A 26,992-nucleotide genomic window follows, 5' to 3' on the forward strand; every position below is an offset into this window, starting at 1 on the left:
TTGTTTTCACAGAATCATAGAACAGTAGAGCACAATACAGGCCTGTCGGCCCACAATGTTGTGCCAACCTTTAAACCTCACCTAAGACTATCTAACCCCTTCCTCCCACATATCCCTCTATTTTAAATTCCTCCATGTGCTCATCTAGCAATCTCTTGAATTTGACCAATGTACCTGCCTCCACCACCACCCCAGGCAGCGCATTCCATGCCCCAACCACTCTCTGGGTAAAAAACCTCCCTCTGATACCTCCCTTGAACTTCCCACCCATTACTTTAAAGCCATGCCCTCTTGTATTGAGCATTGGTGCGCTGGGAAAGAGGCGCTGGCTGTCTACTCTATCTATTCCTCTTAATATTTTATACACCTCTATCATGTCTCCTCTCACCCTCCTTCTCTCCAAAGAGTAAAGCCCTAGCTCCCTTAGACTCTCCTTATAATGCAGACTCTCTAAACCAGGCAGCATCCTGGTAAATCTCCTCTGCGCCCTTTCCAACACTTCCACATCCTTCCTATAATGAGGCGACCAGAACTGGACACAGTACTCTGTGTGGTCTAACCAGAGTTTTATAGAGCTGCATCATCACCTCGCGGCCGTTAAACTCGATCCCACGACTTATGAAAGCTAACATCCCATAAGCTTCCTTAACTACCCTATCCACCTGTGAGGCAATTTTCAGGGATCTGTGGATATGAACCCCCAGATCCCTCTGCTCCTCCACGCTACCCAGAATCCTGCCATTAACTTTGTACTCTGCCTTGGAGTTTGTCCTTCCAAAGTGTACCACCTCACACTTCTCCGGATTGAACTCCATCTGCCACTTCTCAGACCAGCTCTGCATCCTATCAATATCCCTCTGCAATCTTTGACAGTCCTCCACACTATCCACAACACCACCGACTTTGTGTCATCTGCAAACTTGGCAACCCACCCTTCTACCCCCTCATCCAAGTCATTAATAAAAATCATGAAAAGTAGAGGTCCCAGAACCAATCCTCGTGGGACACCGCTAGTCATAGCCCTCCAACCTGAATGCACTCTCTCCAACACAACCCTCTGCTTTCTACAGGCAAGCCAATTCCGAATCCACACGGCCAAACTTCCCTGGATCCCATACCCTCTGACCTTCTGAAGAAGCCTACCATGTGGAACCTTGTCAAATGCCTTACTAAAATCCATATGGACATCTACTGCACTATCCTCATCAATCTGCCTGGTCACCCCCTCAAAGAATCCTATCAGGCTTGTGAGACAGGATCCACCCTTCACAAAGCCACGCTGGCTGTCTCTGATCAGACCATGATTCTTGAAATGCCCATAGATCCTATCTCTAAGAATCCTTTCCAACAGCTTGCCCATCACAGACATAAGGCTCACTGGTCTATAATTCCCTGGACTATCCCTACTTCCTTTTTTGAATAAGGGGACAACATTTGCCACCCTCCAATCCTCCGGTACCATTCCTGTGGACAACAAGGACTCAAAGATCCTAGCCAACAGTTCACCAATCTCCTCCCCCACCTCACGGAGCAGCCTGGGGAATATTCCATCAGGCCCTGGGGACTTATCTGTCCTAATATTTTCTAACTGCTCCAACACATTCTCCCTCTTGATATCTACATGCTCCAGAACATTACCCTTACCAGCACTGTCCTCAGCATCAGCAAGACCCCTCTCCTTGGTGAATACTGAAGAGAAGTATTCATTGAGGACCTCACCCACTGCCACAGCTTCCAGGCACATCCTCCCACCTTTGTCTCTAATTGGTCCTACCTTTACTCTCGTCATCCTTCTGCTCTTCACATAAGTGAAAAAATCATTGGGATTTTCCTTAACCCTACTCACCAAGGCCTTTTCATGTCCCCTTCTTGCTCTCCTCAGCCCCTTCTTACGTTCCTTCTTACTCCTCATGAGCTCTATCTGATCCTTGCTGCCTAAACCTTATGTATGCTGCCTTCTTCCTCCTTACTAGATGTTCCACCTCTCTCGTCACCCATTCCTTCTCTGCCTCACCAGGACAAATTTATCCCTAACATCCTGCAAGGGATCCCTGAACAACGACCACACCTGCATAGTACATTTCCCTTCAAAAATGTCATCCCAATTTACACTCCCAAGTTCTAGCCTTATAGCCTCATAATTTGCCCTTCCCCAATTAAATATCTTCCTGTCCTCTTTGCTCCTATTCTTGTCCATGACAATGCTAAAGGCTATGGAGCAGTGATCACTGTTCCCCAAATGCTCACCCACCGAGAGATCTGTCACCTGACCCGGTTCATTACCTAATACTAGATCTAATATGGCATTCTCTCTAGTCAGCCTGTCAACATACTGTGACAGGAATTGGTATTGGTATTATTGGTATTGGTTTATTATTGTCACTTGTACCAAGCTATAATGAAAAGCTTGTCTTACAAACCGATCGTACAGGTCAATTCATTACACAGTGCAGTTACATTGAGTCAGTACAGAGTACATTGATGTAGTACAGGTAAAAACAATAACAGTACAGAGTAAGGTGTCACAGCTACAGAGAAAGTGCAGTGCAGTAAGGTGCGAGGTCACAAGGTAGATCGTGAGGTCAGAGTCCATCTCATTGTATAAGGGAACTGTTCAATAGTCTTATCACAGTGGGGTAGAAGCTGTCCTTAAGTCTGGTGGTACGTGCCCTCAGGCTCCTGTATCTTCTACCTGATGGAAGAGGAGAGAAGAGAGAATGTCCCGGGTGGGTGGGGTCTTTGATTATGCTGACGGCTTCACCAAGACAGCGAGAGGTAAAGACAGAGTCCAAGAGGGGAGACTGGTGGAATCCGTCCTGGACACACTTAATAAACTCTGCCCCGTCTAAACCTTTGGTACTAAGCAGGTGCCAATCAATATTTGGGAAGTTAAAGTCTCCCATGATAACAACCCTGTTATTCTTGTACCTTTCCAAAAATCTGCCTCCCGATCTGCTCCTCAGTATCCCTACTGCTACTGGGGGACCTATAGAATACTCCCAGTAGAGTAACTGCTCCTTTCTCGTTCCTAACTTCCACCCATACTGACTCTAGAGAGGATCCTTCTACATTATCCACCCTTTCTGCAGCTGTAATAGTGTCCCTGACCAGTATCGTCACCCCTCCTCCTCTTCTCCCCTCCTCCCTATCCCTTTTAAAACACGGAAATCCAGGAATATTCAATATCCATTCTTGCCCTGGTGACAGCCAAGTCTCTGCAAATAGCCACAATATCATAGTTCCACATATTTATCCAAGATCTCAATTCATCACCCTTATTCCTGATACTCCTTACATTTAAGTACATGCACTTTAGCCCATCCACATTTCTATTTTTATACCCTATTGTTAACACCAAGAGCTTTAACTTTACACGATAACCTTTGATGAGGCATCTCGTCAAATGTCTTCTGGAAATCTGAGGCTAGCACATCCACTGGTCCCTCTTTATCCACAGCATGTTACTTCTTTAAAGAACCTCCAAAGATTGGTCAAACCAGATTTCTACATCACAAAACCATGTTGGTTTTGCCTGAGTGCTCTGCAGTAACATCTTTAATAGTTTCTAACATTTTCTCCCTGACAAGTGTGACTAACCGGCCTGAAGTTTTCTGCTTTCTGTCTCCTGTTGTTTTTAAATAAAGCAGTTGCATTTGTTATTGTCCAATCCAATGGAAACTCCTATCCAAGGCATCAACTACCTCACTTGCCATTTCTTTTCAGACCCTAGGGTGAGTCCACCAGGGACCCAGAGACTTGCTCGGTCCCACTGCCCTGGTGGTTGTAAATGGTGGGGCAGACTTCAGGGGCTGAATGGCCTTTTCCTGCTTCTGTGTGTCATGTTGCATTCTTGTGGTAAAACCCCTAAAAATAAAGTTTGAGAGAAGAGAAAGTTTAAAAGTGGTACAAGGCTGAGGGACCAAGTAACTGGTGACGTAAAACTGTGTGAGGATGCAATGAGGCTTCAGGGGACAAACTGGGACAAAGGGGACTTCAGGGGCATCCACATGACAGGTGGAGAATGATGTGGGCAAACTCAAATCACTTTGGTAGAAAGGACAGAAAAGGACAGTATCTGTGAAATGGTGAGAGACTGTTGTTGTCCAAAGGGACCTGTATGTCCTTCTACACTTGATGAAGAGCTTCATCAAAGGTTCTTGTGTAAGGTCAAAGCTCTTGGTGTAGGAGGTAATATCTTGGTGTAGGAGTTAATACCTTGGTGTGGACAAAGATTGGCTGGCTAACGTGCAGGTCTAGCGGACAGGTAGGTAGACAAATGATACATTGGCCTTTACAGCAATCAACTTTAAACTGGTGTATTTTATACAGTTGTAGTCTCCTCCCCTAAAAAACAATGTGATTGTAACAGAGGGAGGGCAACAAAGATTCACCTGTCGGGTTCCTGGGTTTGAACATAGAACATACAGCACAGGAACAGGCCCTTTGGCCCACGATGTTGTGCAGAACCAAACTAATCCCTTCTGCCTAAACAATGTCCACATCCTGCCATTCTCTGCACATTCATGTGTATATCTAAAAGCCTCAAATACCTCTATCACATCTGCCTCCACCACTACCCCTGGCAGTGCAATCCAGGCACCCACCACCCTCTGTGTAAAAAACTTGTCCCATACATCTCCGTTGAACTTTCCCCCTTTCACTTTAAATGCATGCCCTCTAGTATTAGACATTTTGACCCTGGGAAAAAGATGCCGGCTGTCTACCCTATCCATGCCTCTCATAAACTTATAAACTTCCATCAGGTCTCCCCTCAGCCTCCACTGCTCCAGAGAAAACAACCCAAGTTTGTCCAACCTCTCCTTAAAGCACATGCCCTCTAATCCAGGCAACATCCTGGTAAACCTCCTCTGCACCCTCTCCAAAGCCTCCACATCCTTCCTTTAATGGGGAGACCAGGATCGAGTGCAATACTCCAGATGCAGCCTAACTAGAGTTTTATAAAGCTGCAACATAACTTGCCAACTCCTGAACTCAGTGCCTCAACTAATAAAGGCAAACATGCCGTACACTTTCCTTACCACCGTATTAACTTGTACGGCCACTTTCAGGGAGCTGTGGACTTGGACCCCAAGATCCCTCTGTACATCAAAAGTGTGATAGTGGGTCTGACGTATGAAGAGAGACTTGGACTGGAGATCAGATGGATGAGAAGAGAATGTTCCGTCTGGCTAAGGAGTCTACACAGGGGTCAGAGTTTCAGGATAAGGAACGGGCCATTTATTATTCAGAGGTTGGTGAATCTTTGGAAAGCTCTACCCTGCAGGGCTGTGGAGGTTTGGTCGCTGAGAACATCCAGTACAGAGGTCAATAGATTTTCAGATATTTAGGGAATCGAGAGGCATAGGAATAGTGCAGGAAACGGCACTGAGGTGGAGGATCAGCCATGATCTCGATGAGTGGCTCAAACAGCCAACGGTCGACCCTGCCCCTATTTCTTAGATTGAGCTCTTAAGGTAAACTTGTTAAAAACTAACAAATCAAAGGAACATCAAGAATACAAGTTGGAGTTGTTACAGGTGAGAATGTTAACGTGGGGGGTGGGTGGTGGTAGGCAGCTATACATGTAACAACTGGACTCTGGTAAAGAGGAGAATATGGAAAGTAAGGTGAAGCCTTGAGAGGAAAGTGGGATGAACTCTCTCACCCACCATAACCAATGCCAGTGTCCTGGAAAGGCAGTGACGCTTTTTGTGGTTGAGCAGCCTCACCACAGCCACCCATAAAGACCCTACAGGACCCTACACTTATCATTCAAGCCACCTCTCCCTCCTTCCCGAGTGAGCTCACAGGTTAGCGAGCGATAGTGTGCGGCACTGGATGGCCGTCTGACCTGCCCGCTGTCAAAGGCATTGGGTGAAAACACAACCCATCAAACCTACCCTTGAAAAAGTCTGCGGCGAATCCTGCTTTGCTGATTGAACCATCTGACATAAACCTCATCCAGAGCTTGTTGGAGCTGGATTTGATATCGTTGGGTTTAGTGTAACCACAGAAGTGGCCAATGAGGGGAGCGTCTGGGCCGCCACCATCACGGATCTCCAGGTAGTCATACGCACAGGTATCGTGTCGTTCCATCTGGAAAACAGCAGAGGCTGGAAAGGGAGGTGTGTGTGTGGAGAACCAGCAGGGGATCCCAGCAACACCCGTTGATAATTTACCTAATGAAGGTCTCTGACATCTCATCAACACCATCCGCTGCACCCCAGGGTCAGCTCCCTGCTGTATGCACCTCTGACACCGATGGCCAACACCAGCCGCACGGCAAGACGGAAAATGAGGTGCTGTTCCTCCAGTTTGCGCAGTGGAGGAGGCCGAGGACTGCCCACTCCGCCTCCCCTCTTTTGTGCACCTATCACTGCTCTGCTTTTCCCTCCTATATATTGGGCTTCCCCTTTTCCTACCTTCAGTCCTGAGGAAGGGTCCTGACCCGTGATGTTGACCACCTGCTTTTCTCCACAGATGCTGCCTGGCCTGGTGAGTTCCTCCAGCATCTCGTTGTTTTTTCATCTAGATTCCAGCATCTGCAGTACTCTGTTTCCCACGAACGAATACAGGCCTAGTTGATGCAACCTCTCCCCATAAAACACTGCAGCAGGAATCAGTCAGGGGAACTTTGTTGCAAAAAACAAACTGCTGTTGGAACTCAGTGGGTCAGGCACTGTCTGTGGAGGGAAATGGACAGTTGACATTTTGGGGCAGGACCCTTCATGTGGATGGAACTTTGTTGCACTCTGTCTCTCCTCAAGGCAAATCTATCCTCTTTTGGATAACGAGACCAAAACTGCACACAATAGTTAGCTGTAGTCTAAGGCCCCTGCACTCAAATCCTTTTGCTACCAAGGCCAACATAACATTTGCCTTAAATGCTTGCTGCACCTATATGTGCACTTTGAGTGGCTGGTGTACATCAACACCATTTAAATAACAGACAGAACTGTTAACTCCATGTTTACCTGCGTTACACTGCACCCGTCATGTTTCTCCTCCTTCAAAAGGTGATGATCTACACAGAGAGAGACTGCAAACGAGTGAAGTACAGAGGATCTTGGTGTGCTTGTGTATAAACCAAAAATGTTTGCAGGCAGGTCCAACAAGTCGTCGTCGTGGCTATCCCTTGAGGTCAAGGATGATGGTCTTCGTTCCGTTGATCTATTTATGGGCTCTCAAGTGGCTTATGAGTCCAATCTTGGCTCTGAAAGTTCTTCCGCATTCAGGACAGGTGGTTCCAGATGGCAGGTCAGGCTTCGGTTCTTGCTGCCTCACTTTCCATTTTCTTTTCTTTTCCTCTAATTCTGCACATCTGTCGGCTTCGAAGGTTGTTGTTCCTTCTCGGATGATGGTTTGCCAGAGTTTCCTGTCCTTGGCATTGGTTTCCCAATTGTTGATGTCGATGTTACATTTCTTCATGTTGGCTTTTAAGACGTCTTTGAATCTCTTCTGTTGTCCGCCTCTTCTACGTTTGCCTACTTTAAGCTGGGAGTAGAAGATTTGTTTCGGCAGACGTTCGTCTTTCATTCGAACAACACGACCGCTTCATCTTAGTTGGTTCTTGATAACGTAGGCTTCAATGCTTGTTGTTTTTGCTCCATTTAGCACGCTGACGTTGGTTCTTCTATCTTCCCAGCTGATATTTAAGATATTTTGAAGACAGCGTTGATGGAACTTTTCAAGTGCCTTCAGATGTCGTCGGTATGTTGTCCAAGTTTCTGATGCATACAGGAGTGTTGGGGTCACCACTGCTTTGTACACTAACATTTTAGTGTCTGTTCAACAAGTACTTAGGAAGGGAAAGGGCACATTGGCTTTTACTGCAAAGAGTCTTGTTTAGAAATAAAGAAGTTTTGTTACAAGATACAAGGCATCAGTAGGGCTACACCTGGAGTACTAGATCCCCTTATTTGAGAAAAGATATACTAGCGTTGGAGGCAAATATCTTCAACGAATACTTCTTGCTTGTATTTTCCATGCAGAAGGACGTGGAAGCCCGTGAATTCAGGGAAGAGAACGGTGATATCCTGAAGCACATCAACATTATGAAAGAGGTGTTGGTGGACTTGATAAATCCCTGGGGACTGACCAGGTGTGTCCTAGGATGTTATGGGAAGCCAGGGAAGAAATCGTGGGGCCCTAGCAGAGATTCGTATATTTTCATGAACCAAGGGTGAGGTACCAGAAGACTGGGAGGCGGCTAATGTGCCTTCATTTAAGGAGGGCTGCAAGGGCAAGCCGGGGAACTACAGGTCAGTGAGCAGAACATCAGTGGTGGGAAAGTTACTGGACGGAATTCTAAGAGACAGAATTTATTTGCATTTGGAAAGGCAAGGACTGAATAGGGATAGTCAGCATGGCTTTGTGCATGGGAAATCATCTCTTATGAATTTTAGAAGAGGTGGCCAAGAGGATTGATGAGGGCAGAGCAGTGGGCAATGTCTACATGGATCTTAGCACGGTTTTTCACAAGATCTTGTATGGTAGGCTGGTCCAGAAGGCTAGAACATATGGGATCCAGGGTAAACTAGCCTACTGGATACAAAAGTGGCTTGGTAGTATGAGGCAGAGTTGGTAGTATGAGGCAGAGTTGGTAGTGGAGGGTTGTTTTTCAGATTGGAGGCCTGTGACCAGTGGTGTCCTGCAGGGATTGGTGCTGGGTCCCCTGTTGTTTGTCATAGATAGGAATGATTTGGATGAGCGTGCAGGTGCTATAATTAGTGAGTTTGCAGATGTCACTAAAATTGGTGGTCGAGTGGACAGTGAAGAAGTAGTCTAAGGTTACAACAGGATATTAACCAACTGGAAAAGTGGACAAAGGAATGGCAGATAGAACTCAACTCAGACAAGTGTGAAGTGATGCATTTTGGTGAGTTAAACCAGGGCAGGACGCACACAGTGAATGACAGGACTCAGGGGAGTGTTGTCAAACAGAGAGAACTTGGGGTACAAGTACATAGTTCCATGAAAGTGGAGACACAGGTACACGAGATGGTGAAGAAGGCATATGGCACACTTGCCTTTATCAGCCATGGCACTGAGTACAAATATTGCGACATCATGTTGCAGTTGTACTCAGCGTTGGTTCGACCTCACCAGGAGTACCGTGTGCACGTCTGGTCACCACTCTATAGAAGGATGTGATTAAGCTAGAGAGGGTGCAGAAAAGGTTCACAAGGATGTTGCTGGGACTGGAGGCCTTGAGTTATATGGAGAGACTGGATTGGCTGGGACTGTTTTCCCTGGAGCGAAGGAGGCTGAGGGGTGACCTTATAGAGGTTTATAAAATCATGAGGGGCATCGATAGGATAATCACGGTCTTTTTCCCAGGGGGTCTAAAACTAAAGGGCATAGATTTAAGATGAGAGGGGAAAGATTTAAAGGGGGCCTGAGGGGCAGATTTTTCACACAGAGGGTGGTGGGTATGTGGGACGAGATGCCAGAGGAAGTGGTAGAGGTGGGTACAGTTACAATGTTTAAATGACCTTTGGACAGGTATATGGATAGGAAAAGTTTAGAGAGGGGCAAATGCAGACAAATGGCATTGTCTTAGGATAGGCACCTTGGTCAGAATGGCCGTTGGGCTGAAGGGCCTGTTTCCGTGTTGTGTAACTCTATCATCTATTTTCTTGTGTTCTTGTGCTCAGTCTGTTTAAATTGCCTTGAAACCTCTCTGGATCTTCTTCACAATTCATAATCCCAGTTTAGTCTCATGGGCAAATACTGAAATATTATCTTCTGTTTTCACACCCAAATCATTCATATCATGAATAGCTGCGGCCTAAGCACTGATTGCTATGGTAACCCAGTAGTCACAGCCTCCTCTGAAAAGGATCCATTTATCTTTACTTTTTGTTTTCTACCTGCTAATCGATTCTCAATCTGTGCCAACACATCACCCCCAATTGTGCTTTCACTTTTCACAAAGATACCTAACATGAGACTTTATCTGAAGTCTTCTGAAAATGCAAACTATGGTCAGCAACAATGGGAACAGATTTACCTCAAAGGCCTGGAAGACCAGGCCCACGTGGAAATGCTTTGCTACAGTGATTGTCCAGATGCATTCCCTGGATGGCCAGTAGTCATCAGGGTAGTTGGGAGACTGAATCTGACCAGTGTCCTTGCGGAGGTCTCCTCCACAGATCGCTGGAACACAATAGGAGAAGGTCAGATCTGCCATGTTCTTCATCAAATGTTACTTACAGACTTTGAAAACAAACAGCTTGTATTTATCCAGCGCCGTCAACCGCAAACTGTTGCGAGGGGCTTTCCTGGTGGGATGGTTTGACACAATCTGAGACCAGGCCCACAGGGAACAAGAACACCTAATGGGAGAGGGGCTTCGAGGAGGGAATCAGAGAGGTGGGGTGGGTGAGGAAGCAACGGGCACCAAGGGCAACTCAGGCCTGACAGAGGAATAAAAGTGCTAACTTTGGCTGTGGCTACAACACCGGTGTTACCCGGGGGTTTTATTACCGGGAACCCCTCGGGAAGGGATGACGTTTCCCCAACGTGGGAGATGACGGGGTTTCAGTTCATCAACAGTGAGGTGGTCTCTACACTCCAGCCGTCACACGGACAACGGGCCACGTCTGGGTCCAACGGCTGGACGTCCCGGGACAATGGGGACCGGGCTCGGCGGCATGGACACGTCTTTCCCAATCCCCCCAGGGGGAGGGGGGGGGCAATGAGATCGATCCCCGGGAGGGGAGGGTGAGGAAAGAGGATCAATAGCGAGGAGGGGAGGTGGAGTCAGTCCCGGGTGAGGACAATATCACCCCCTGCCCCCCCTCCAGTCTGGGTCAGAGGATACTCCCCCGGCCCTTGGGTCTGGGAATTCCCCCGGGTTCTGATGCAGAACTGCAGTCTCCCCTGCCCTGCCCTGTTGGCCCCTGCCCCCGCCCCACCCCGCTCCGCCCCGCTGCCCCCTGCCCACCTCCAGCACCCCAGGGTCTGACCAAGCATGGCTCCCAGGAGACTGGGCGCTGGCTCCTTCAGTGAACACCCCAGCCTTTGCCACCTTGCCCCATTAATGCTCCCGTCGCCCGCCGCCCACCTGAGGCTCCCCGGTTTGGGGTATCCCACCAATCCCACCCCGCTACCGCCAGCTCTGGTCCCGAGCCGTGTATTTTACACCGGGGCCTCTGGCCGTCTCTCCCCCGGAGCTGGTTCCCATCGGGAGGGTCCATACCTTCGTAAACGGCAGCAAATCCCCGGCCCACCCAGTTGCTGCTGCTGCGGAATTCGATCCAGAGCCGGCTGTCGCTGGACACGATGGGTTCTGGAATCTTCCCACCACAGAACCTGCCTGGGAGAGGACACAGAGGCACCATCAGTCATCACGAGACCCCAGCACCGCAGAAACAGGCGCCCAGGCCTGGTCACCACCTCACACACCACAGAGCAGTGGTGTGGCCCCTGCATGGGCTCCACTGCAGGACTGGGGGAGTGCCACAGTGCCAGAGGCAAGGCCATGCACTGAGGCCCTGCAGCAGGAGCTGGTCAACGTCACAGATTCCACCAACCACTCCGGACAACAGGGGACCTCTCCCTGGGTCTGCAGCAGTGTCCATCCCTCAGTCAAGGGTCAGGAGAGGTGACTACATCCTGTCTTTCCGCTCCCAATGAACTTCACCAACAGTGAGGCTCTCCGGGACAGGAAGGACCTGTGTTTGGGATGAAGGTACTGCAGCCTTGTTGGGGCAAAATCCCAAAGTTCTGGATCACAGTTAACTTGCAGTTAGCTCCCTTCCACAGGGACGTGGGACTGTTGGTCAGTGTCAGACTGGAGCACAGAGTCACCAACACCACAGAGAGAGGGCACCGCCAGGGTGGTGGACACAAACCCTTGGTGAGCCGCAGCACAGGAGACAGACCGTTACCTCAGGACCTCTGGGGATACTCTGGGTGCTGGTGTCACCTCCTGTGAGTGTCTGGGGATCAGCCGATCAGTTACCAGCCACTGAAGGAGGTCCGTGACACCCAAATCTCCACATGACGTGCACTGCCCCAGGGGGTCATAAACCGACTTTAACCTGGCTTCAGGACCAATTCCCCACAACCCTGTGGGAAAGCCAGCCTCTCATCCAACTCCAGTGCGGTACTCTGGGGGAGATCCTTCTGTACCAGTTCACCGGCAGACGCTGGCTCACCAACAGACACCAGCTCGCTGCACCTGCCTTACTGCTGGTGTCCTGGCAGATTAAGCACAGGCACGGCAGTGGGGAGGGAGGGAGGGGGTACAGCTGGGTCAGGGTGTGTGTGGTGGTACAGGAGGGGCCAGGGGCACACTGGGCACAGAGTGGTGGGAGTGGAGGAGAAGCCCCTGCAGGTGACTCTCCGGCTACCACAGGACAGGGAGTGAATGCCGGCGGACGGTGGGGACGCAGCCCCAGGACCCTGGGATCACGGCTGCAGTCAGTTCAGAAGGTCGGGGAGGGATGAGCCTTGTCACAGCCAAGTAAACGGCAGGGGTAATCAGGGTCGTGTGGAGGGCTGGAGACGGACGGGTGGGGCGGGGTGGCAGTGAGTGGGGGTAAGGGTGGGGCGGGCGGCAGGGCAGAGCAAGGGTGGGGGGGTGAGTGGCTACCAGATCAGGAGGACACAGAACTGCACCTGCAGCCCCACCCCCCCCACCAACCCCCCCCAACCACCACTCCCCCGGAGCAGGAGGAGTTGCTGGGAGCACAGACTGAGGTGTGATGGAGGGGGGTGGGGGTCACACCTTACCTGCACACGACCCCTGGCGGGGCAGAGGCCAGGGGTGATGCCGCCTCCACCCACCATCGGACAGAGGCTGTGGCTCAGAGCACCAGAAGAAGAGAGGCTGTGCCTTTACCATCGCCACCTCCAGCTCCCGCACTGCCCCAGCAGCAGGTCAGGTGAAAGGCACGAGACCGGGGGTGGGGGGGAGGGCTCACACCGCCCCCAGACTGAGAGAGGCTTGTGTCCAGAGGGCACAGGGTGAAGGTAGGAGTACGAGGTTTAGGGGGATCCGAGGAAGAACTTGCTCACTCGGCGGGTGGCTGGGATCTGGAACATTCTGTGAGAGGGCTGGTGGACCCAGAGACTCACCACCAAGGACCTGGGTGAACATGTGAATCACTGAGGCACAGTCGGCTGTGGACTGGCGAATGGTATGGGTGTGATTGGGTACGTGATGGTCGGCAGGGACACAGTGGGCCGAAGGGCCTGTTTCTGGGCTGTACGACCCGATGAGAAGGAGCTGGTGGGATGTGAGAGTGAGGACTGGAGACAAGGAGAGTGGCATTGCTGTATCCCACCCCCTCAATACCAGCGCCATGGAGGTTTGGAGAGGCAAAGTCCTGCTCCGCTTACCTCCAGGGAGGTGTGTGCTGAGTCTGTGTGCCCAGGTTGGGTGGGCTGCTTGTGAGGGCTCACTTCCTGCCAGTGAGTATAGGGGCAGGGAGGCACGGGGTGGGGGCACAGGGTGGGGGCGAGGGGGCACAGGCTGGTCCCAGCCCCTTCACTCAGTGCAGGTGAGCTGAGCCCCAGGGACTGGCTTAAACCGCACACACTGTCACTCTCTGCTGATGACCCAACCAATGAAACTGTTGCAATGCACAGGTTCTGCCTGTCCAGCGATCAACAGGCACATCACTGACGCACCACGGTGCTGTGCCTGTTCCCACAACCCTGTCTGTAGCGCAGACACTGAACGACGCCACAGGGAGACAACCCCCTCCACTGGTGTCGGCGGGCAGGCAGATGTGCATTGTGCAGAGCTGGGTGGCCACGTTGCTGCTACCCCTAGTGCCCGAGTAAGGGCAGCCAGAGCCCTGTACCAACCACCCAGGGCACAGCACCAGGCTTGGGTGCAGCATCAGGGGATGTCGACCACTGAGCAGGACGGGGTTGTGGAAGAGGATTAGTGGCTACAGGCTCCCAGATCTGGTGGAGTTTTGATGAGATTGATTGAGTTTTTGAAGAGGTGATGAAGAGCATTGGCAAGGCAGGGCAGTGGTTGTTGGCGACATGGACTTTAGCGGGGCCTTTGACAAGGTCCCACATGGTAGGCTGGTCCGGAAGATGAGACCACATGGGATTCAGGGTGAGCTAGCCAACTGGATTCAAAATTGACTTGGTGGAAGGACTCAGTGGAGGATTGATTTTCAGATTGGAGGCCAGTGACCAGTGGTGTGCCGCACGGATCGGTGCCGGGTCCTCCGTTGTTTGTCACGTTTTATAATACATATATATATATATATAGATTATTTGAATAAGAACGTAGGCGGCATGGGTAGTATGTTTGAAGATGACACCAAAATTGGTGGCGTAGTGGTCAGAGAAGAAGGTTGTCTGAGATTACAGAAGGATCTAGATCAACTGGGAAAGTGGGCCAAGGAATGGCAGATGGAGTTTAACTTGGATAAGTGCGAGGTGTTGCACTTTGGTAAGTTAAATCAGAGCATGGCTTACACAGTAAACGGTAGGACCCGGGAGAGTGTTGTAGAACAGAGAGGCCAAGGGGTACAGGTACACCGTACCCTGAAAGTGAAGACAAGGTGGTGAAGAAGGTGTTTGGTGCACTTGCCTTCACCGGTCAGGGCTCTGAGTACGGGGGGTTGGGCTGTCATGTTACAACTGTACAAGATGCTGGTGAGGCCAGACTGCATGCAGTTCTGGAAGAGGGGAGGGGAAGAGAAGAAGTGCTGAATCCCACACAAACCAGCACTTCGAGGAGGGAGGAACCAAGGAACGCTGCCAGCTCAGAAATAACAGGTAACAAGAAGAGAGATCACACAAGGAATAGGTTGAGCTGGTCAAAGCCAGCATGAGAAATCGTACCCAAGAGTGGTGCTTTCCTCCAGTACCCATTCCGTACCTCAATGTAATCGTACCAGCAGAGACGACTCTTAAACAGGTCCATGGTGGTGAAGTTTAAAATGATCTGCAAAACATGGAGCACTTTGTTCAAACCATGCACACACCTCCACCTCCCGAGATCCCAACATGGCTCCAGTTGTCTATTGTCTGAGAACATTACCTTACTGCACCATGGCACTGTATAAATACCAGTGTTACCCCTGCCTTCACAGTGGAAAGGTGTGGTGGTAACATGGCTCCCTCCTGGCCCGCTGCTTGCCGTGACCTCTGTCAGTTCAGCAAGTGCCAAGGCAGATGGCACACCACCTGTCCAGGAGTGTGTGAGATAGCAGGACCACAGCATGAAAGGTCACTAAACCCATCCAGTCTGTACAGGCTCTGCAAGAGCAATCCAGCTAATCCCACTCCCTCTAAAAACCACACGTCTTTCTTCTCAGATACTTACCCCATTTCCTTTCGAGCTCGATGATTGAATCTGCCTCCACGAGTCCCCCGACAATGTATTCCAGGCCCTGACTGCTCACTGAGTTAAGATGTCATTCATCAGATCACTTTTGGTGATCTTACCAATCACCTTCGTTCTACATCCCCTGGCTCTTGACTCCTCTGCCAATGGGAACAGTTTCTCTTTGTCTGCTCTGCCTATAACCTTCACGATTTTAAATCCTTTCCTTCAACCTCCTCTGTTCCAATGAGGACAACCCCAGCTGCTCCAGTCCATGAAAAATTATCCCCCCTTTTTGTAAACCTCCTCTGCACCCTCCCCAAAGTCTTCACGTCATTATAGACCACCTGCAGCCAGATGGGATTAGTTTAAATTGGCATCATGGTCGGCACAGACATCGTGGGCCGAAGGGCCTTTCCTGTGTTGAACTGTGTACGTTCTGTCTTCCCTAAGTAGTGGCTCCCCTTTCTTGCTTTTGTTATCTATGCATCTATTTATATAGTTCAGGATTCTTTATGCTTTTTAAACTAGCTTCTCAACCACTGTCAACAAACCATACGCACTAACCCCAGATCCCTCTGTTCTATCCATTTTATAATCATTTCTCTCACTTCCTACCACAACGTAACTCTTCACATATCACCTGCCACAGGTCCACTCGTTTCACCAGCCGCTCCACATCTCTTTGATAAACATCTTTGATCTCCACCCTTTTGCAGGCAGATTCTCTGTTCTTTCCAACCCTCTCTACACCTTAAACGTGTTTTCCAGTTTTGACAAAGGGTTATTGACCTGAAACATTTTTCTCTCTCTACACACGTTTTGTGGAAGACCACACAGGAAGATGATGAGAGGTATTGATCGGGTAGATAGTCAGAGGCTTTTCCCCAGGGCTGAATTGGTGGCCACAAGAGGACATAGGTTTAAGGTGCTGGAGAGTAGGTATAGAGATGTCAGGGGTAAGTTTTTTACTCAGAGAGTGGTGAGTGTGTGGAATGGGCTGCCGGCAACAGTGGTGGAGGCAGATACGATAGGGTCTTTCAAGAGACTGTTAGATAGGTACATGGAGCTGAGTAAAATAGAGGGCTATGGGTAAGCCTAGTAATTTCTAGGGTAGGGACATGTTCGGCACAGCTTTGTGGGCCGAAGGGCCTGAATTGTGCTCTAGTTGTTCTATGTTCTATGAAACTCTCCTGAACACACTTAACAAATTCCATCTCATCTAAAACCTTAGCTTTATGGCAGACCCATTCTATAATAGGAAAGTTAAAAATCCCTACTATAACAACTCTATTATTTTTGCAACTCTCTGTAATCTCCCTACATATTAGTTCCTCTAATTCCTGTTGACTATTTGGAGGCCTATAGTACAATCCTTCTTCTCTGAACCTTCCGAATTCGACTGGGCTCTCACTAAAATTCGTCAATGTGGCATGTCATATTTCCTTCCTTCTGCTCTCATTTACTCATTGGTCATCCCTGCAGCTCTCCCTCCCTCCTCCAGGAACTGTGCTTCAATTGTCACCAAAGCATCACCATTTTAAAAGGCTCCCAATGTTCAGTTACAATTTTCTCTGCCTAAATTCGGTTCCATTTTACCCGAGGGAGATCTGTTCTCATTGAAACTGGGCCCTTCTCCAACTGATGTTTAAACTTGGAGTGCTTCACATCTTTCTCCACTGAAACCTAATGATATTGTGATGGCTGTTTCTAAGACACTCCCCCACTGATGCTAGATTAGGGGTTGTAATATAAAACTGAGATGCATTGGAACAACATCTCACGGGGGGCAGTGAATCTCTGGAATTCTATACCCCAGAAGGTTGTGAAGGTAGATCACTGGGGGTATTTAAAGAGGAAATAGATTTTTGAAAGTTCTGGGAACTGATGGCTCTGGGAAACTGGGAAGAGGAGAAGAGACCTGGGGCAGATCAGCCATGATCATATTGAATAGTGGGGCAGGCTTGAGAGGCCGAGGCCTACTCCTGCTCTGATTTTCCTGTGTTCTTATGGTACTTCTTGACTTGCCTCATTTTGTGAGAATGCTGCCTTCCTCACTGGGCCAGAAGCATACGGATCAAGAAAGTTTCTCTGACACTCCATCACATCCTCCACTATGTTGCCCCACACAAATCGTAAGTTGTGGGAAGAGAGTTCAGATTTGTTGTTTAGCAGTAATGTGGTGAAAAGTGTCACGTTTGGTCAGATTTCCAATTCTTCCCACCGCCAATCAATGGTCAGGCAGCCCATACCATTAACAGACAGCACATACACCACCCGGTGACAGCGGCCTCCCTCACTCCACTATTATTGAACTTTCCTCTTCAGCAACTTATTCTAAGATCTAATCCTGGAAGTATAGCGTGGAAGATAGCAATAAAGGATAGAGCTGAAATGTTTAGACATGTGGGATGCAGACATTTTGCAAAGTGCAATATTTTGCTAGGAAGTAAAAGGAGAACAAATGCAAACCAGAGAGCACGATTCTACAGGGGATACAAGCTGACAGATCCGGTGGTAAATGTGCATCAATCGTTGGAAGAGGCCAGGCAGGTTGAGATAGTGGTTCAAAAGCACACAGGGCTCCCCGGGCTTGGTTAACCCTTATAACACTACTGATTCAGCCACAAGTGGAGTACTGAGTCCAGTCTGGGACCACACTTTAGGAATGATGAGGCGGCTTTGGAGAAGCTGCTTGATCCATATGCAAAGTGATTCCAGGGATGAGGTTCTGTGGAAAGGCTGGAGAAGCTGGGGTTGTCCTCCCTGGAACATAAGATTGCAAGGTGATCTGCTGGAGACACTTAAAATCTTGAAGGGCATGAACACAGTAGAAAAAAAGAATGCGTTCTCATTGGTGGAGGGGTCAATAACCAAAGGACAAAGAATGAAGGTGATTAGGAAAACGTAAAAAGAATGACAGGAGGAGGAACTTCTGTCTGCAGGGAATGGTTAGGATCTGGAATGCACTGCTGTTGGGGGGTGGAGACGGATTTAGTTTTGGTGTTTGGGTCCTCTCCAGCCACAGGCGAGGTCCCAGAGGACTGGTGAGTAGCTAATGTTGTTCCGGTGTTCAAGAAGGGAAATAGGGATAATCCTAGAAACTATAGACCTGTGAGTCTCACGACAGGAAGCAATTGGAGAGGATTCTTAGGGATAGGATTTATGAGCATTTGGAAAACCATGGCCTACTTAGGGACAGTCATCATGGCTTTGTGTGGGTCAAGTCATGTCTTACGAACTTGACTGAGTTATTTTGAGGAGGTGATGAGGGTGATTGATGAAGGTAGAGCTGTGGATGTTGTCTACGTGGATTTTAGTAAGGTGTTTGACAAGGGTCTTCATGGTAGGCTCATCCAGAAGATTAAGATGCAAGGGATCCACGGTGACTTGGCCATTTCGATTTAGGATTGGCTTGCCCATAGAAGACAGGGTAGTGGTCGATGGGACTTATTCAGGCTGGAGGTCTGAGACTAGTGGTGTTCCACAGGGATCCACACTGGGACCTCTGCTGTTTGTGACATATATAAGTGACTTGGATGAAAGTGTGGATGGGTTGGTTAGTAAGTTCACAGACGACACAAAGATTGGTGGCATTGTGGATAGTGTAGAAGATCGCCAAAGGATACAGCAGGATATAGCTCAGTTGCAGCTATAGGCAGAGAAATGGCAGATGGAGCTTAATCCAGCCAAGTGTGAGGTGTTGCACTTTGAGAGTTCAAATGTAAAGGGACAGTACGCAGTTAATGTACAGAGGGATCTTGGGATCCAAGTCCATAGAAATGGCTAATACCAGAGGGCGAGCATTTAAGGTGAGGGGGGTAAATTCAAAGCGGATGTGTGAGGCAAGTTTTTTTTTACACACACAGAGCGGTGGGTGCCTGGAATGTGCTGCCTGGGGTGGGGGTGGAGGCAGATACAATGGAGGCATTTAAGAGGCTCTCAGATAGGCACGTGAACGTGCAGAGATGGAGGGGTATGGACATTGTGTAGACAGAAGGGATTAGTTTAGGTATGTGTGTAGTCACTAGTTTAATTAGTTTGGCACATCATGGGCTGAAGGGCCTGTCCTGTGCTGTACTGTTCGATGGTCTGTGTGTTCAAAAGTGACAATACTTAAAAGGAAAGAGTTTGTAGGGGTGTGGGGAGAGGGTGGGGGGAACTGGACTGGCTGGCCAGCTCTTACACAGATCCAGAATGGACACAAGGGGCTGAACGGCCTCTCTGTCTGCAGTAACCAATCCGATGTGAGGTTGAGCTCATCAACAGATTCCTGGGAATCAGTGGTTTATAAATTCGAACAACTCAGTGACAGCAGTGAAATAAACCACATCAGTTGAACAGCTGAAAGACAACGATCTGCATACAAACTGCCGCAATTATTCACACATGGCAGACACGAAGGGTTACAAAGGCCATGCAGCACAGATAGGGAGCAGCCTCACGTACACATACTTCTGCAGTCAGGGCTGAGGAACCACTCCATTGGAGCATCACTCTATCCGACCCCTGCTCCACCTGCCCCAGAAGGATGTGATGGTGAACATGTACAATCCCCTCCCAGCCCTGGCATGCAACAACTCATTAATTCCAACCACTGAAAGACTTGTGCAACTGATCAGCAGAGGGAGGTGAGTGTCTGGGATCCTCTGCCCAGCGGGATTGCGGAGGCTGGAACATTAAGGGCACGCAAAAAGGAAGCTGGTAACTTTCTGAAAGGTCAGGGAACTGAGGGCTTTGGGGGCCTGGCACAGACGAGGAGATGAGGTCTGAGGCAGATCAGCCACGATCACGTCGAATGGTGGGGGAGGCTTGAGGGGCCGAACCGCACTCCCATTTTCCTGTGTCCAGCGCTGATTTATCTGCATTTCTTCAAGGGAGATTAGGACAGAACAAGGGATTTGGGAAAACTCCGAAGTGAGAGTGGTGTGCCAGGCATCGCTCCGTGTGCGTGGGCAGGGTAGGGGGTGGGGGCAACTGTACAGCCCACCTCGCTCTTTTCAGTGGGAAGTAGCAGCTGGAGATGGAAGGGGTTCCACAACAGGTGGACAACCCACTGCAAACACCAGACAAAGGTGGCTCCTTGTCCACAGGAGGAGCTGCGTGGAATAAAGAAATACATGATACATGAAAACAACAGCTAAACCCATATAACATTGAATTGTTGGTGCAGACTTAGACTAAAGGGGATGTAAAGTAATTTGAGAACTTATTCAGGAAAGATCGTCCTTCATGGTAAGAGTCAAAAACACTTGGAAAGAACTTTCAGATGGATAACCAAGGACCCAAGAGGAGGGGTGCTCGAATCACTCTACCTGCAGGGATGTGTGGGTTTAACTCATCCACTTTTGTGAGCATCACCCCTCTGCCCAAGCACGAGAAGCCCAGTCCACTGCATGGTCCACTGGCTGCTAACCAAATGCACACAGCTCCAAAAGACCCAAGCCCAGGGGGCCCAGATTCAAGCCTGCAGCAAGACTACACATGGAACCCAGCGGAGACACAGCCCGCCCCAGCCCAGCCCCTGGCCTGGCCTCACCTTCTCTCCGGGTGTCACTGATATTCTCCACACACAATGGGAAAAGGATGGGTAGCTGTTTGGAAACCCAGGGGTTGAGAAATTCCCAACAGAGTCCTGCAAACTTTCACCACAGGCTGAAAAACAAAACATCAAGGAACACTTTGCAGTTAAAGTGACAAAAACATGAAGGAGAAAGGAAGAGAGGGTAACACTCACATTGAGAGTAAGGGGGAAATGAGGGGTGAGAGAGAGGGAAGTGGGTGAGATAGAGTGAGGGGCCAGGAGGGAAGGAGCAAGGGAGATTGGTGTGGGATTGCGGGGCGGGAGTGAAAAACTTTGTTTTGCATGCCACCCATACGGATCATTTCATCACATGCGTACATCGAAAAAGGGAAAAGCAATAACAGAATGCAGAATGTTACAGTTACAGAGAAAGTGCAGTGCAGGCAGACAATAAGGTGCAAGGTCATAACAAGGTAGATCATGAGGTCACGAGTCCAGTTTAGGTGAGATTAGAGGGAGGCTGGGGGTGATAGTTTGGGAAGGTGGGTGGTTGTTGAATGAGCCAGACCATTGTTCTGACCCTGCTACACCGTCCACACACGGACTCCATCCACTAAAGAACAAAGGGGAACTCTGAGGAGAGGAGTGACCGGTTGTTGTGTTCGAGCCCGCGTCGGGGTTGGAGCTCTGGGGAGAAGCTCCAGCTATCAGTCACTTCCCTGTGGGGAGAGGCAGTGGGCTGTGAGGAGTGATCTGTACCTGTCGTGCCAGACCTCAGAGTGACACAGCAGGGAACAGCCCTTTAGCCCATCCAGTCTGTGCCGACCAGCAACATTCACACTCACCCTACTTCCAACTCCACTTTTAATTCTCCCCACATTCCACACCTGTGGAGCTTTCCAGCCGTCAGCAATGCCGGCTCCAGCCACATCGCTCCGACAGGTTTCCCAGCGTTCTCCAACAATCTCTGGTGTCCCGGAACATGTCATCATGATAATGGGAGGAGAATGAGGGAGGTGAGGCTGCCTGGTCTGTGACTGGCAGGGAGCAGGCACACCCACACTCACCTCCCACTCCTGGGGGATGCCTCTCTCGTTTTGTCTTCTAACGAAGGGGCTCTCCGTCCGGTCAAACTTCTCACCCTGCTGTGTAACTGGCAAAGGCTGGGGAAGGGGTGGCACAAGGAACAGGCACTTCTCACAGCCCCACGCCTCACAGCCCCCTGCCTTTGTCTCCAGGTTGGAAGGTTAAATGGCCGTTACAAATTGCCCCTGGTCTGTTGGTGCGGGGTAGAATTTGGGGGGCAGTTGCTGGGAACATGGGAAGAATAAAAAAAATGGGATTAAAATGGGATTAGTGTAAATGGGTGATTGATAGCATGGACTCAATGGGCTGAAGGGCCTGTTTCCCTGCTGTATCTCTCTGTGACCCTTCCAAGCGTGCTGGTGACTGAGCCGGGGTCACAGAGAGATCCAGTAGGCAGTGTCAGCTCAAAGGTCCACACGTTCAGAGGCTGGGCTCCCTGTCCACCAGACCCAATGTCAAACCGTCAGCTCATACACCTCCCCGAGTCACAGGGAGAACAAGCCCCAAGGCAGCAATGCTACAGCCCTGTAACTGCAGAGAAACAGCGGGAAAGCAGTGGAACAAATTCCCCACCACGCTGCAGGAAGCTCAAAGTGCACACCTCCCTGGGCAACAACAAAAGGCCAGAGGCAGCAGCAGCCCCTCCTGTCGCCGTGGTTGCTGGGCTGCCTCACGATTCGACCGGGGTTTGTTAAAGCTTCCGGGCAGTGCTTTGATACTCTAACAGCCGATAGTTCACACCAGACACCTGTCAATACCAGCCACACAGCTGGAGGGGAAAGTGGGCTCCACTTTGATCAAGTGTTTTACAAGAACATCATGAGAAGGCTACAACAATTAGGGCAACTTAATGAGGAGGAAATGTTCAAAGAGCATTTGTGTGGAGCTCACAACAGCCGATTACTTTCTGTGGGCTGTTGCCAGACGTGAACAAGAGCAACACATGGAGATCAAGTGTCTGACACCGTCTGTGTACTCGGGTTATGAGCAACCTGTCGATGGCCAGGATCAAACTGCTGCACGCTATCAAATGACAACCCCCTGCAAACCCTGCACGCCTGCCTTCCTTCCTTCTGCTGGAGGCTGCCCTGGGAAACTCTGAGACTCTCCTTCCAGGATATTGCAGAGCCTGGAACACCCTGTGGCGCACTGCCCGTCTCGGCCATAGCTGGTGTGTGTCTCATGGTCACCTGACACTGGGTCCTGGGATCACCTTCAGCTCACCTACATGAGGCAGGGGCTGCATAGGTGCCCCCAGTGGGATCACTGTGATCCAAAACAAATGATCAACTTCACGACCTGGAATTCACAAACTCCGAATAACGTTGGCAGTACTGACCCGAGCCAGGAGAAGCAATGGTTGCATGAGAACTGGCATAGGGAGTATCGACAATCGCCAATGACAGAATGACTCACGGAAAGGAGTGGAGCCATCGCCCTCCGCTGGAGATGATAACCAGCACAAGAAGTGCACTCACTGCACTGGTTAAACCCACAGTTGTGGGATTAACAAACAACACTCGATTTAAACTCAAGCCGACAGTCAGTGACCTGCAGCCCTCACAGTGCATCTGCTCCAACTCTGAACAAGCACAAGAAGAGCAGTTTTATGCCAGTCTCAATAAAGTTCTTCTTCACCATCCCTAAAGAAGACAAAGCCATTATTTTTGAGCCTCCAGTGCAAGAACTGACTGGACTGACAGAGTTGGTGCAGAGTAGGAAAGGCTAATTCCAAGGCAGTCCCCTCTCAATGGGGATGCTCAACATGATGGAGACAGAAGAAACTGCAGATGCTGGAACCTGGAACAAAAAACAAACTGCTGAAGGAACTCAGAGGGTCAGGCAGCAGCAGTGGATGTATGATGTTGACTCAAAATGCTGACCCTTTGCCTCCACAGACACTGCCTGACCCACTGAGTTCTTCCAGTAGTTTGTGCTTTGTGTTGAACATGATCCTGTGATCAGCAACGCAATTTTCAGATAACCTGACAAATACACAACTACGGTAGTGTAGCGGTTAGCGTAATTCTTTGCAGCGCCAGTGACCCAGGTTCAATTCAGGTCACTGTCTGTAAGGAGTTTGTACGTTCTCCCCGTGTCTGCATGGGTTTCCTCCGGGTGCTCCGGTTTCTTCCCACATTCCAAAGACGTACGGGTTAGGAAGCTGTGGGCATGCTATGTTGGTGCCGGAAGCGTGGTGACACTTGCCGGCTGCCCCCAGAACACTCTACGCAAAAAGATGTATTTCATTGTGTGTTTCGATGTACGTGTGACTAATAAAGATATCTATCTATCTATCTACATGGAACTGCCAAGTTCAAAACACCTGCGACTCTGGACCTTGGCAATGGCCCAGAGACACACCTTTTGGGCATCAGCACCGCAATCAAGCAAGGCTGTGTTGTTGCCCAGTGTCGTGGCCCCTGTGTTGTAACAATCCCGCTCCTCATTGGTGACCACCTCCCACCAGACCTTACATCTGAGTCCCAATGACAGGGAAACATCAATCTTGCCCACGTGCATGTGAAGCCCAACACAGAGGTCATCACTAATTAAACCCGAGTACGCTGGTGACACACACAAAGGAAGGCCACCTGACCACATGAAACTCTTTCAATACACTCAAATGCCTGTGTTACGGACTCAGTGAAAGTCCCTTTAAGATAGAGAGTGTGTGTGTTTGTGTGTGTGGGGCGTGCTTACGTCAATAGAAGATAAAGGACGTAATGACGTGGTTGAAGAAGCAGAAGAAGAAAAAGGAGAGAGAGAGAGAGAGAGAAGGGAGAGAGACACCAGCCTGCCAGTTTTCTCTATCGATGGATGAGAAACAATAACTGTGTCTGCCACTGAAATCCATGTATGGAAATTGGAAGTAATCCGGTGGAGTTCACTTTGTTGCTGACCTGTAGAAGGAAACAGGTATTTGTGTGTGGACGACCACGATTCGGATGCTTTTCAGGGTGAGGAAGTCACTACCGAGTAAACACTTAAGTGTCGTTTGGGTTCCATCGTGGAACATTTGGATTTCGTATGTACTCTCTCTATGTTTCTCTACGTCTACGTCTTATCTTCAGACAACGGTGGTTGTTGAAGAAGCCCTTGCTCATGTTTCACCTTATGGCTTGCGGAACTGAACTTTAAAAACCATTCCGGAACTTGGAGTTTGGGACTTTGCCACACACACACACACGAAGAGTTTAGTTTTGGGGTTAACGTTCAAGGTTTAACATTTTTGAATTCTAACATACTAACATTTTTACTTCTATTTTTCGTATTATCATAAGTAGTGATTAATAAAATAGTTTTTAACACTGAATCATGCTCAGTGTGTTTCTTTTGTTGCTGGTTCGTGACACCTGGGACTCACGATCAATATTGAGAAAACAAGTGGTTACATCTACCAGTGTTTGGACAACCCCCAACCCCACCATGGACTGAGACTAACGCACAACAGGAAAACATGGAGCACTTTGACTACTTGGATAATATCCTTCCGCAAGAACATTAGGAATAGAAGGAGTCTGCTAATCAGCCCCTTGAGCCTGCTCTGCTATACAGTAAGACCACGGCTGATTCAATCTTGGCTTCAACCCCACTCTCCTGCTCGCTCCCATACCCCTGACTCATTTAAAGGCACATTTAAGACATCTGCCATGTGCTTGTCCACTTAGCCTACACTGCCTCAATGTAGCTCTCTCACACCCACACTGCCACCCAGCTTTGTGTTATTGCACCTGGTCCCTCCATCCACATCATTGATATAGAATGTGAACAGCTGGGGCCCCAGATCCAATTCCTTTATCTCCCACCACGAGACACCCTCCCAACCCAATAATGGTTATTCCTACTCTATTATCTATCCATTAACCAGTCCTCAGCCCATGCAGGTATCTCAGCTCTGATCCTGTGTGCTCTAATTTTATTTAATAACCTCATAAGGCACTTTATTAAAAGCTTCTGAAAGTCCAAACACACCACATCCACTGGTTCACTGGTTAGAACCTCGAAAAACTCTACCAGTTTTGTGAAGCATCATTTTCCTTTCATATATCCACACTGACTGCCCAATCCTGTGGTATTTTCTATTGCTTGGCTTCCTGGTGCTGAATTTTGAAAATGTTAAAACCCACACTGTTACATAGAGAAGTTTTACCTCTCTGCACCTGTTTTACTGTTGCTGCATGGGGACATACCCTGCTGTATACACACCAGTTTTACACCATTGCGTATGTTTGTCCATGATCTGGCAGATGGAGTATTAATGTCAGAAGATGTGAAATGGTCCATTTTGGCAGGAAAACTAAAAAAAATGTACAGTATATTATCTAAACAATGAGAGATTGCAGAGCTCTAAGAATAACAAAAGGCTAGCCTGCAGCTACAGAAAGCTAACTGATCATTATTGTTTAATTGTTAGAGGCATAAAGGTTGGGGGATTACATTTGGTTATACAGGGCATTGGTGAGGCCACCTCTGGAATATAGTGCACAGTACTGGTCTCATTTAAGGATGGCTATTAATGCATCTGAGGCAGTCCAAGAGATTCGCTAGGCTAAACGGTGGGAGGAGAGAGCTGTCATATCATCAACGGCTCAAGAAGTTGGATGTGTACTCTTTGGAGTTTAGAAGAATGAGGGGTGAAGTTATTGAAATATACAAGATCTCAAGGGGGCAAGACAGGGCAGACGTTGAGATGTTACCACTAGTGGGAGAGTCTGGAATGAGGTGACAGAGTTACAACATAGGGAGTGGTTATTTAAGGTACATGGGAATTTCTTCTGACAGAGGTTGGTGAATCTCTGGAATCTCTACCCGGGAGGTATAGGGTCAGGAGGCTGGCTCACTGGAGGTATTTAAAGAGGAGATAAGTTAATCAAAGATCTGGGAATTGATGGTCATGGGAAACTGGCAGAGGAAAGGAGTTGAGGCCTGCAGCAGGTTGGTATTGGTATATTATTGTCACTTGTACCGAGGTACAGTGAAAAACTTGTCTTGCATACCAACCGTACAGGTCAATTCATTACTAGTGCAGTTACATTGAGTTAGTACGGAGTGCATTGATGTAGTACAGGTAAAAA

The 26,992-nt window shown here is 49.1% G+C and overlaps 1 protein-coding gene across 1 annotated transcript in view; it reads right to left on the reverse strand.

The window, feature by feature from the left end:
• LOC127584610 (tolloid-like protein 2) overlaps positions 1 to 26,992 on the reverse strand; it is a 124,231-nt gene that overhangs the window by 15,968 nt on the left and 81,271 nt on the right. Inside the window, exons 9-13 of the mRNA XM_052041400.1 lie at positions 20,844 to 20,959; positions 14,821 to 14,923; positions 11,204 to 11,320; positions 10,013 to 10,158; positions 5,901 to 6,096 (exon numbers count right to left, since the gene is read on the reverse strand). Coding sequence (XP_051897360.1) covers positions 5,901 to 6,096; positions 10,013 to 10,158; positions 11,204 to 11,320; positions 14,821 to 14,923; positions 20,844 to 20,959 — 678 coding nt within the window. The remainder of the gene's footprint in view (positions 1 to 5,900; positions 6,097 to 10,012; positions 10,159 to 11,203; positions 11,321 to 14,820; positions 14,924 to 20,843; positions 20,960 to 26,992) is intronic.

Source organism: Pristis pectinata, chromosome 30 (genome assembly GCF_009764475.1).
Source record: "Pristis pectinata isolate sPriPec2 chromosome 30, sPriPec2.1.pri, whole genome shotgun sequence".
NCBI classification, from domain to species: domain Eukaryota; kingdom Metazoa; phylum Chordata; class Chondrichthyes; order Rhinopristiformes; family Pristidae; genus Pristis; species Pristis pectinata.